General features: G+C 42.0%; 1 protein-coding gene across 3 annotated transcripts; it reads left to right on the top strand.

Annotated features, from left to right (window-relative positions):
* The first annotated feature begins 429 nt into the window (after nucleotides 1-429).
* On the top strand, nucleotides 430-12011 carry LOC306941191 (uncharacterized protein). Of its 3 annotated transcripts, none has more exons than XM_079526507.1 (7): nucleotides 430-562; nucleotides 1391-1566; nucleotides 4634-4775; nucleotides 5543-5896; nucleotides 8819-9163; nucleotides 11094-11170; nucleotides 11515-12011. In XM_079526507.1, the coding sequence occupies exons 2-7, from the start codon at nucleotides 1447-1449 to the stop codon at nucleotides 11671-11673; spliced, it is 1197 nt and encodes a 398-aa protein (XP_079382633.1). In that variant the 5' UTR covers nucleotides 430-562; nucleotides 1391-1446; the 3' UTR covers nucleotides 11674-12011. The 3 variants fall into 3 exon arrangements, with proteins under 3 accessions (XP_079382633.1, XP_079382632.1, XP_079382634.1); XM_079526506.1 differs by having other exon boundaries at nucleotides 4634-4841; XM_079526508.1 differs by lacking the exon at nucleotides 1391-1566 and having other exon boundaries at nucleotides 445-562; nucleotides 4634-4841.
* The last annotated feature ends 964 nt before the right edge of the window (nucleotides 12012-12975 follow it).

Below are 12975 nucleotides of genomic sequence, written 5' to 3'. Positions count from 1 at the left end.
GTTGAACTATGACAATATAAGAGACTCTTTTGTTGTTTTCTTTGGTTGAAACTTTAAGACCCACTGTTTTTTGTGTTTCTGTTAATTGATAATTGTTTCTAAGATAAGAGAACAATTAGGGGCTGGGTATGTAGGAGGCAAAGCTTAAGTTATTGTATTTGCTGTGCTTTAAGTACCGTATGCTTTTAAGTAATTGATGTCTGATTGATAGCCCAATTCCTTTGATCTTGCACTTCTTTGAAGTATGTGATGTCTTAATTACCTGTGCTTTATTTGTGCTTTGAAGTATGTCATGTCATTCCTAGCTCAATTCATTTGACCTTCCAATTTGTGTCTGACCAATCACACACTCTGCAGTAGTGATTAGTGGCAGTTAGTAACACCTGTTAGCTTGCTGGCAGGGGGATTTTCTCATTCCAGTTTTGTAGGTGTAGAGTCAAAAGGTTTTGTACCGTACTCTGCTGTTTTATGTCATTCTCTGTGGTTTGGTGACGTGCTCTGAAGCTTTATAGGATTTCTGACGTGCTCTGTCATACTCTGTTTTATTTTTGCCCAATTGAAAGTAAGTTTTTGTTTTTGAACAAGTAAAGTTTTTCGTTGAGCTTTATGGACATCTCAGTGTGGATTATTTTCTTTTTGGGAACAACAACACCACGCGTACACCATGGGATACACCTTTTAAACATTTCTGCGGATACACAGAGTAATAAGCATTTGACTCAGATCTGTAGTGGAGTAGAAGTATTTGAAAAGTACAAGTTGTACTTATGTTCAGCAGCCTGTCTTTACTCGTGTCTGCTTTCTGGAAATATACTCTCATGTGCAGTCAAGATCTAGAGGCATGCAACAGTTAATACATGTAATGCATGCGTGCGTGTATGTGTGATAATCAAACTTGGAGGTCCATTGTCAGTGGAGTTAAGAGGTTTCTCTGTCATTGATAAGAACTATCTTGACAGAGAAAACCACCTAACTCCACTTGAGCTGTATTCGGGTAAAGTGGTGATAATATAATGACACATGCATGTATCTGATAATATACAAAGTCACTATACCAACGTTGATGAGGCAGTATTTCTTTGTTTGAAAAATATAAGGTTTCTTCAATTTCTGAAAAATGTAACATTTGTTTTTCCATTTCCTGAAAAAAGATTTTTGAGTTAAGAGGTTTCCTCCCGACAGCATATATATATATATATATATATATATATATATATATATATATATATGCGTCCTCACTTTTCCATCTTCACTTTTCTGTCCTCATTCTTATACTCAATACATACTTTGCTCAGCCAATCAAATCATCCCTATAGGGTACACACAAACAGACAAAGCTGGGCATAGGACAATAACATGTATATTGTATTGTATGTGTTCTGTCCTGCAGGGCTGTGGACCCTGTCCTCATGTCTCACTCATCAGTACCATTTTGTAAATGACCAAATGACCTGGGCAGATGCTCAGCAGTACTGCAGGGACAAGTTCACAGACCTGGCTACTATACACACCCTGGAGGATGTCAACACACTTAAGCGTATGGTGGTGGAACCCCCGAATAATAAAGTAAATACTTGTGTGTGTGTGCGTGTGCGTGTGCGTGTGTGTGTGTGCGTGTGCGTGCGTGCGTGCGTGCCACGGCAGTCCAGGTCACTCAGCGCTACTAAAGCTTTCCGTATACTCAAACGGATGGACATATATAGGGACAGACAGACACATACAGTCGTAGTTTGAGTGGTTAGGCACTACTCAAAAAAGCTATTTTTAATGTTTTCCCAGCAAGCACGGTCAGGACCAGGACGAATTAGTCGCGTCTCTATTGTGGCCCGATCAAGTCAAACCAAGACTAGTCAGATCTGGCCCAGAATATCACCTGATTTGAACATAAATTCTGCCCACTAAGGCAGACGTCCCTGGATGAATCAGAGAGAGTCCGATCGAGGCCAGATCCTATCATATCATAACTAGTCAGATCTGGCCCAGAATAAGCTAATATTATTTCGACTGGTGAAGACCTCCTGGAAATGACGTAAAGATCATATGGGCTGTTATCGGGCCTAGTCTTAAACGTCTTGAACGTCACCGGAGGACGTCATCATAATGTCGTCATGACGTAATTTGGCTTGCTGGGTTGTTTCTTTCCAACAGGATTGGCCTTTGGGGTCATTTTAACCTTAACGTCTAACTGGGGTGTAGTTTGTAGTAACTTTTTCCGACACCTTCTTCCTATACCCAATTGTAATTGTAACTTCAAACTCCATTTCAATAAAGGAGAGATCAACTAAAACTATCTGTTAACATTTAATTATGATGAGCTTCTATTTTTGAGTGGTGCAAACCACTCCAACAACCAGCTTTGTCTGTATGTACCTGTGTACCTGTGTACCTGTACGTGGCCCCACGTACATGTGAGCATGGTTGCTATGGTTAGTGTGTGACGTCACTGCACCACTCAGTTCACACGGGTGTGATTTTTTTATTATATATAGGCTAGGCATACCTCCCCCTTGAAATATTCAAATCAAGTACTTGAATAAAATGAACTTTGTTTGCTTTTTAGGCTTTGTAAACAAACATTTCCCTGGCAGTTGATTGGCAAATAATATAAAGCATAATTATGAAATATACAAAGAAAGACTGTGTACAATGACAGTGCTAATAATAATGCACCGTGGCCAAAAGTGAATATCCTTATAAAGCTCTATATTCTGATGACTTTTGCTATAGAGTGTTTGTTCACTAACAGGGGTCCCGCTGTCTCTGCAGTTCTTTAATAAACATACAATACATTTTAAGATGGGTTGCCATGCAGTTTCCTCACTTATAATTTCAATTGCTTATCCTGTATCCTGAAGGAGTATAGGTCTCTCCTAATTGGATGAAATTGGTATCCCTCCCAACTTGAAAATGTTTTAGGGTACTAAAGACAGAGAGAGAGAGGTAGGCCCTTGGCCTTGTTACTTACTTGTTACTTACTGGCCTTGTTACTTACTGAACAGACTTCAATAGCAACGCTTATTATAGGAACTAGAAGTTGTGACAGCTGCTTTAGCTGTGTTCACCAAGCGCAGTTGTGTGGCGTTTGCCGTGCGATAGGCGAGAGATGTGTTTTTCGGGTTGTTGCTGGCGGTGGCCGTCATGGGTCCTAGTGTAGTGTAGTCAACACGACGTGGTGTCGATGGTGAGGTGGATTGTTCGCCTGTGTCCGGCACAGCAGCCAGAGGGGGAGGGGGCTGAGTTAGGATGAGCTGATGTGGAGCAGAGGCAGCAAGGTTGGACAATGGACATTGAGGGGTAGAAAATCATCCCGGTCGCGTGGTTCATGTAACGCGTGTGTCACTGTGAAGGCCGTAGACTACAATGCGCCATTGGACTGGCCCCATGAAGTGAACGGAGTTGGCGTAACTCGGCAAAGTGGTGACGATTTTGACGTAGGCTGGTGGTCTTGCGCAAGAATGTGTTTTTTCATATAACTGGGTATTGTACTGTACATGGACTTTGCATGGATGCAAAGTAGTGGTTGATGTCTGGACAGGCATGTTGTTGGTGTTGTGCATGGTGAGATGTGTGCAAACGGTGTGGTTTGGTAGGAGAAGGCGGACAAAGGATGGGGTGTTGCGCTGGCTATTAGTGTGGCAGGATAAAAGAGCTTAACACATATTTTAACAATTCATTCATATATATTAAATAAAAACAGCCCATTTACAACATCACAATGAATCCAAAGTTCCAAGGATGGCTATATGGGTGATTTCAAAGAAGAAATGACCACATCACATGCTAGGCAAATGTATTTGCTGTGTGATGTGGAAAGCACTTTGAATTGGTACCTTAAAGGGACACTTCACCCTTTTCATAAAGAATATGTTAATGACGTTTGGAAGATGTAGAACACTTTCCTATGGGTCTTTATGTGTGTAATATATGGTTTTAGATATTTTAGATTTTTAGCAGTGAGCCAAGTGTCTCTGATGTCATCGACACTGGGATCACTTCCTTCCTGGACTACAATTCCCATAATGCTTTGGTGCACTGCTCCTAAGTAAGTGAGCCCAGTGTCGATGCCATCAGAGACACTGGGCTCACTGCTAAAATCTAAAATATCTAAAACCATATATTACGCACATAAAGACCCCCAGGAAAGTGTTCTAAATCTTCTGAACGTCATTAACATATATTTTTTTGCAAAGTTTCCCTTTAAATGATCTTTGGTGTATTTTTTTTTTGTCAAATAGGTTTTTATTGAGAACAGATTATAAATTGTTACACAAACATTATGATATGAAATACATTTTTCTTTTCTAGAAAACAAAAAAAAGGAAAGAAAAAATACAAAGACAAAAAGAGAAAGAAAACCCTCAACCCTCCCACCCATACTGCTCAGTGACACCGCATACTATAGAATACAATAGTAAGATGATGAAATGCTCATGGAAAACATCTGAAAAGAAAATGGCGTACAGTCAACCATATCAGTGGTGTCCTGTCTATTCATTGTTTCTACTCAAGTAATGGACAAGGGGCAGCCAAACCTTATCAAATTGTCTCTCCCTGTTTCTCAGTAAATACCTTATTCTCTCAAGATGAAGTGTACTAGTCATTTAGCTAATGCTTTGGTGTCATTTATTTTAAGGTCTGGATAGGCCTGTATAACAATGTCAACAGTTGGAGATGGTCACTGGCAGACGAACGCTCCTACAAAGATTCAGAGGAACACAAGTTCAGGAAATGGGCTCCTGGTGAACCAAGCGGTGAAAATTGCGCCCTCATGAAAGGTAATGGTGAATGGGATGATATCAGCTGTGCGTCTCAGCTCTGGCCAGTCTGCTTCAACGCCAAAGGTGAGATGTGTTTATTATCTGCACCAGGCCGGAACTGACTATAGGGTGGCGTTTATGTTTTCGCCCTTGTCCGTTCCTTCGTGTCTGTCCGTTCCTTCGTGTCTGTCCGTTCCTTCGTGTCTGTCTGTCTGTCTGTCTGTCTGTCTGTCTGTCTGTCTGTCTGTCTGTCTGTCTGTGAGCACACTCAGGCCCAGGAAGAACCTCCACTAGGTTTCTTTCTCTTGAGCCATAGGTCGTCCAAATGTTTTGTCCCTGGATTCCTTGGATATACCTATACCTCCCTATACACAAATCCACGGTTCCAGTAGGCCAGGTGTAGGCAATCAATGTTGCGGTGTCAATCTGTGCTTAATGTGACACCGCAGTTATGATTGTGCCTGCGTGGATTCGTCTATATAGAGCACGCCCATTTTTGCCTGACTCAATTGTCTGCCATTTTTTGTTTTCATCAAAACACTTTTTGTACTGCTGTCTGCTACTACTACTGATTTAGTCCAAAACCCATTATCCCTGTTGTCATGTGATCAAGTTTATGCCATTTCAGTTGTCTAATATCTCCCCTGAGAAATAAGGAATTCCCTTTGGCTTAATTAGTGGTTAAGATGTTGGATTTCCAGTTTCCATACAGGAGACCTACATGGGTTCGAATCCCGGGTGCAGACCATTTTGTGTTCATTCTTTATGTATTTATTTATTTTCAGAAGCGATAAGGAAATATATCCTCATTGAAACCTCAATGCCATGGGCCGAGGCTCAGAGGCAGTGCAGGGAGAAACACACAGACCTGGCCAGTGTGAGGAACCAGACTGAGCACCAGGAGATCATGAAATTAATGATCCATGGTGGTGTCTATTGGATCGGCCTGTACCGAGAACGACACGCCTGGAAGTGGTCCGATGGGAGCAGCTCCTCATTCAGGCACTGGGTGGAAGGGGAACCAAATGGTGGTCTAAAAGAGACATGTGCTGCCCTGGTGACTTCCAGAGGGTCCAAATGGGTAGACCTGGATTGTAACCATGAAGCTTCCTTCATCTGCTCCGGTGCTAGTGGTACTGGTAAGTGATATGTAACTGATAACTCACAGATATTTTGGCTATGCAGTTTAAATCTGAATGAAAATCCTACTGGACTGTATATGGATAATGGAGGAGCGATCTGGTTCAGTCAAAAACTACCCCCAATACCCAGTCAGCAAGATTTGGCACCATTAGAAATAAAATTAGATTTATATAATAATGTATTAATTAAATCTGAAGGTAGATTGGTTCTGTGTAGGGATGGATTACAAACTCGATAACAAATGTATTGAGACCCTGTAGGCATATCAATAAGCTTTGGGCTTGTCAAGCCAACTATCATCTTTCATAATTCTGCGGCCATGAGTGGCCTCCCCATGGCTCACAGATGTTTTCTAAATGTCTGCTAAAAAGTGTATGTTACTGCTATGGAAAGGGAAAGAAGGTCCCTCCCAGTGTCAAAATGTGGCTAGCTGACCTGGTGAATACTTTAGAGGTGGAGAGGATACTATACTTGAAACTAGACCAAACGGATACGTTTGATTTGATATGGCAACCCTTCATCCAACATCTGGGATAAATCGCCAACTACAACTGCTGCTAAACGATGACCAATATACTCTGTAGTCGCTGCCCCATTCTGGATCTCAGGGTGTAGTTTTTTTGTTTTGGGGTGTTTTTGTTTTCTGTTGTTGTTTGTCCTTTAATTTCATTTCCAATTATTATCTTATTTTTAATGAGTTATGTATTGTTTTGTTTTATGTATTGGGGTATTAATCTCTTTCTATTCTTAATGAGTTATGTGTTTTGTTGTATTGTGGTATTAATCTCTTTCTATTTTTAATGAGACATGCATTGTTGTGGATGTGGACTACTTTTTTTGGCCGATAAAGTATAGTTTCAGACCACGACGGAGGGGCACAGTCTCTAGCGAAGTTTGTTAGAGCCGACTCAGCCACGTTCGAGTTGCACCCCGATATGGACAGAATAGAGGGTATGCGCGTGACATTATCATCATACCCGGAAGTTATGCGGGAACACTTTCTGAGTGGCAAAAAAATACTTTCTGGCCTTGACAGCCCATACATCAAACAGAAAGTCCTATCTAATTGCATTAAATTACGTTAAATGATGTTAAACTCACTTTGCCACTCGATTTGCCACTTGATCTGCCACTCACTTTATGCATGCGCATCCCCTCTATAGATCCTCGTCCCCCAGAGTCCCGCAAGTATAGGGAAAGTCGCCAGGGGCCGTTACCATTTACTGATACAGTAACACCATTTCCATGCTCGCAGATGTGACATGACTAGAGGCGAAGCAGTTCCCCATGCGTCACAGAAGTATAGGCCAATCAGAGGCAGGTGTGAGCGGGTATTTACGCAACCCTTTCGGTATCTTGAATGAATCTCCATCTGTTCTGGAGGTGTGAACTGAAAACCTCCTGCCTGGGGTGATAAGGGTGAAATTATTTCAGGAATGGTATAATGTTGCCTAATTTCATATTTAGAAAATGTTTCAGATGAAAAAAGGGGATCATTTGGCTTGAATATTCAGTAAAAGTCATGGAAGGAGAACCTTCTGAGAGCTTCATGAGCAAAGATAATTGACTTAAAAATGTGTCAGGCTGACCGCTTAGACACGCAAGTGTTGTTAACCCCTAACTGATCCCCCCTCTGCACTCCTCTGTGGGCAGCACTCCTAAACTTTTTTGTAAATCTATGTGGTATCTATATTGGACGTCCTAACTAAGAGTACAGAGACTTTGACTTTGACTAAAGTCTCGTAAAGTCTTTTGACTCGTGAGCCTGCAGCACTTTGAATGTTTTGTATGAAAGTGCAGGCTGTCAAACAAATAACTAAGTATGAAAAGTGTTACCCAAATTAATTCAGGACACTAAAGTGTAATGCTATAGTCCTGTCTACAGTGCAGAGGGGTACTGTAGAATGAAGACACAAGCTCTGTTGTGTATTGTGACCATAACAGGTAAGTTCTGCTTGTATTGTCTTATTTATGACTGTTAATATGACTGTTAATGTGACTGAGATACTTGAATTGGTGGTTTCAAACTGCAAATTGTTCTGTTCTATCATACGAACCAAACCATATCTCTGCTGTCCTGGTGTTAGTGTTGGTGTTGTTACCCTTGTCTGCGTGACCTCACTGAATTCAAAAGGACATTTTCAGATGTGCAGACAATAGGGGTGCAACAGTTAATCAAACCAATTGATTTATATACAAAAATCATTTAGAATTATATTGTGTCAATTCCCTGATATCAAAATATTTTGGTGAATTGACAAAGTAATACATAGAATAGTTGTTAATAAAACACTGGAAATCTTAGGTAGGTTGGCAATATTGTGTCTTTATTAAATGTTAATGTTCAGAATCGGTAACGTGGTATTGATTAGGGATGGAGCTCGATACTCTATAACAATCTATTGAGACACAATATCAATAAGCTAAGACTGATCAGATCACAAAGAACTTATTTTTACCAAACGATAATACTTTTGAATAAATAATGTTCTGGCATAAACTTTGCTTTGCCAGTGAATAATATGAAGATAATATTTTTACCATTTAAATTAAAGTATCTTTTATTTGAAATATTTTGCTTTTTATTTTGAGATGATGTTTTTCTTATAGAAGTTTACAGGTTTTTTTTATTAATGAACTTCAAATCTGAGGAGCCCTGACAAATTAATTTCACCCTTTTTACTGTCAAGTTTTTAAGGTGTGACAGTTTTTCATATTTCTGATGAGAGCATATAGCGACCCATGACATCATGTTTAAAGTAACAATCAAGACCAGAGGCGATCAAGAATTAAATCTAATCACCCACGCTGGCACAATATTGGTCTGTCACACATGTGCCTCAGACACGTCAGACATGTGCCTTGTTCACTTAATCACTTCCATCCTATAATATTATACAACGTTTGTTTTGTTGAAGGGCTGACTGCTGCCAAGCCAACCCCAGAGGGAGACATTCGACTGGTAAATGGAGAGAACACCTGCTCTGGCAGAGTGGAGATCTACTTCCATGGACAGTGGGGGACAGTGTGTAATGATGGCTGGGACATGAATGATGCCCGGGTGGTGTGTAGACAGTTAGGAATCGGATGTAAGGCGGTGTCATCCAGAGCACGTTTTGGACCAGGCAGTGGGAAGATCTGGTTGGACGATGTCGGCTGCACAGGCATCGAATCAGAGCTTGCACGGTGCACACACAGTGGGTTGGCAAACCACAATTGTGCTCACAGTGAAGATGTTGGTGTTGTCTGTGACTGTATTGAAGGTAAAATTAATACATAAAGTATCTTGAACCATCTCTCTCTCTCTCTCCAGTGCTGGATTACCACCACCTCTGAGGGCCCCATAGCAAGAAGCACAAGCGCGCAAGTGAAACTTTGGCGGTTTTGTAAATGTTTTGGTGTTTTTAATGCAGTTATTTTGGCCTATTCCCGGCCGCCTACCCCAGCCCGGAGAAACAGCCAGGCAGTAACAAACGCATTATTTTTATTTGACCCATATAGTAAGCAAATGGGTGAGAGAATCCGCCAGTGCCAGTATATTTCAGTGTTTTGTGTCTTATTTCCGTCGAGCCACCTGACACGCTATATGCGTGCAGAATGTAAACAAAGCAATGACTGGTGGATGGCAGACACACCAGAATCACCTTTCCACCTGACCTCACACGGCCAATCTCATCACGGCACCCTGATGCTCAAGGGCCCCTGGGAACATGCCCAAAGTGATGGGCACTTTAGGCACGTTCCCAGGGTAGATCCGTCTCTCTCTCTCCCTCCTCTCTCTCTCTCTCTCTCTCTCTCTCTCTCACACACACACACACACACATTTTAGTTCTTTATTTAAATCCGCAAATTACATTACATTTTACAGGGAAACAAATATAACGGGGGTTGACAGTTCATGGACACCTAAGGATACACATGGCACCTTCTTCTCCACACAGACAAGCTGCCTTTAACAGCCAAAACAGAGCAGTATTTGGCAAGTTGTTTGGCTTTGCTCTTCGTCATGCCAGCTATTGTTAGGCCACTGGTGGTCAGTTTATGTACATGGCCCAGACTTCCAAATATCAGTATGGCGAATCTACATCGATACCCAAGGTTTGTTACAGTATGTTCACTGGAATCTCTGGTTGCCATCTCGCGAGGGCGCTCATAAAGGGCTCCACAATGGCTTGTCTGCCTGGTTTTAAGTTTCACACATGAAACGTGAATGATCACTGATTTGATTGTGTGTGCGTGCGTGCGTCGTAGCTAAACAGAGATCAAGTCTGGAGTCACAGAGAAGTATGTTAGAGTGGTGCAGGACATGTATGGAAGTTGTAAGACAGTGGTGAGGTGTGCTATGGGTGTGACAGAGTAGTTCAAGGTGGAAGTGGGTCTACAGGATCAGCACTGAGCCCCTTCTTGTGAATAAACATTATGTGTTATCTTACTCATTTGTAATGTTCCGAATCAGTCTCAGTTCTCAGTCTCAGGTGCGCGCAAAATGCGCGTGCACGAGGCGCGTGCATGTGCATTTCTGTGCATTTTCACACGGAAAAGTGGCTTTTACTTTCCCTCTCCACATGCATGAGCAAACTGACACAGGCAATTAACCAGGATAAGGCACAGATACTGTGATACAGCATATGTATTAGGCCTAGTAACAGAAATTTGTTTTGATTATAATTATTGTCCGCGGGGGGGCTGTGCCTGGGGGGAGGGGGTGCTCCAGCCCCCCCAGCACCCCTACTTCCCTCAGCCATGCGAGTGAGGGCAAAGCTATATGAATGTTAACTGGATGTATTGTTAAGTGTTCCTTTATAACAAACAATGTAAGTACCATGAGTCTTGAATGTAAAAATAAATAAATCTGGGGGTTCATAAAATATGAACGTTTGTAAATGTTATAGGGTAATATTAAGGATAGGAGCTTTGAGCTTCAGCCTATGCCTTTTCGATCAACCAACCAGAAATGTTTGATGCAATGTGAAATTGTAACGATTTGTTATACTGTTGATGATGATCGAACTAAACTAAACTAAACTAAACTAAACTGTGGATTAGAATTCATTTTTATCCATCCGTTTTGGCCAAGAGAAAAGATACAAATCACTTTCACTTCATTATACTGTGAAGAATATTGATTAGTATCTGAACTCTAAATATCTAAATCTATACTGAAACTCCTGATGTTTCTTTTCAAATCTGTAGTGTTGAGAGTGAAACTGACCATAAACTCCTCCCTGGATGTGAACGACCCTGCAGTATCGGACGCCATCTTGGAGCAGGTATAATACAAAAATATTATTAATTAAAGGAGCACTTCACACATTTAAATTTATGTTCAATAATCGGTCCTCACTAATGTTCATAACAAACCATTTCTGTTTACTCTCACAACACACTGAGTAGACTGAAATGGTTCCACCGTATAATGAACATTAGTGAAGACCAATTATGTGAAGATCATTTTGAAGATGGATGAAGAGCTCTTTTAATTCATGATTATGTTTATTACAAGGTCTCAGCTCCGCCTACACTCTGCTTTAGGCAGAGGTGTGGCGTGTCTGACTATGTGGGGACTATTCGGCTGCAGCCATCCATGAGAATCATTCTACTTTGTGTGTCTCAGTTAAAACAGAACATGAAGGACCACCAGGGGGCGCCAGCAGACATCAAAGTGAGGTGGGCGAAGCAGGCTGATGGAAGGATTTTCCACAAGGAAGATAAAAAGAAGAGAGAGAAGAAGAAACGGGAGAGGAAGCCTGTTCTAACAAAGAGGGAGCTTTAATCCACTTATAGGAGCATGTAATCCATTTTCAACCTCTTCTTTGTATAATTGGTTCTCACCAAGCACCTAGAACGGCTGGCCAAAGTTGAAGCTGCCGCTACCCTACTGGCCAAAGCTGGGACTGCAGTACAATAACTATGGTTCAACTTCTCACTGATGCTCATTATAAGATGGCACCATTTCTGTCTTACAGCCGGGCTACACTGGGGACGGAATTGGCTCGAGTCCGCGGGAGTCTGCAACGGTACGCTGCCATATAATGAAGTGCTCTATTTGTTACACAGCCCTTTGCCTTGCCCCGTGATGTATCTCTGGCACAACCTACAGGGGACAATTCTCGAGCGGCCCAGTCCGTGCGTGTGGTTCGATTTTTCGCGGTTCTAGAGTAAGCGAGGGTGGGGTGGAGTGGCGTGGGTGGTGCAGGTGTGGGGGGCCGACCATTCTCATAGAGTTTAAGCCGGTTGCAGAACTTCAGCAAGCCGGCTCCACTGTGGAGGACTGGGGAGTGCCTGTCTTTACGCTCAGAGGACTGGGGCCGCCTCATTTGAGGCTTTTTTTTTGTTCAGTCTCGCGGCCGGCGGCCCATAAGGTCCACGGCCCATACAAGGTCATCAGCCCACGGGGGACTCGACCCCTGTGACCCCCCCGTCTCCTACGTCCCTGCCTCGCCTTCAGAGGAAAAAACAGTAAATATGTCTAACCAATGCTATGTCTAACCAAAATATGCCTCCCCTGGAGGAGACAGAAATGGTGCCATCTCATAATGAGCAATAGTGAGGACCAATATGAAAATCGGTTGAAAATGGTTGAAGTGGTCCTTTAAGGATACAGCTTTACGCGGTATTGGCGGCAATTTCATAAATGTTGGGAAACGTAACTTGGGTTGATTATTTCTCCCCTTCAATAATACCAATTGGTACCAATTGGACCCATGCAGGTGCCAGTCTCACACCATGTGTCTCAGTGTCTGGCACGCACCAGGTCACTTAAAACGAGAGTGAAATCTGCAGTCACTTAAAACGAGAGTGAAATCTTAGCAACAGAAGCATAATGCATGCAGAATTTTGGCAAAACTTTGGAGGGCGCCACGCTACTCACATGTTTAGCTGTGTTGCTCATTCCACGATTGCATCCTTACAAGTTATAGGATACATCATTATAAAGGTGACTAATCAACGATATCAACAATATAAAATACAATACCAATTGGTACTGGGGAGAGAAATAATCTACCAAATCTACAAAGATGATAGTTGATAGCATCCCACACAGTCGCTGTCGGACAGAAACCTCTTATCTCCA

Source organism: Electrona antarctica, assembly GCF_951216825.1.
Source record: "Electrona antarctica genome assembly, chromosome: 2".
NCBI lineage: Eukaryota > Metazoa > Chordata > Actinopteri > Myctophiformes > Myctophidae > Electrona > Electrona antarctica.
This window is presented reverse-complemented; position numbering and strand designations above follow the sequence as displayed.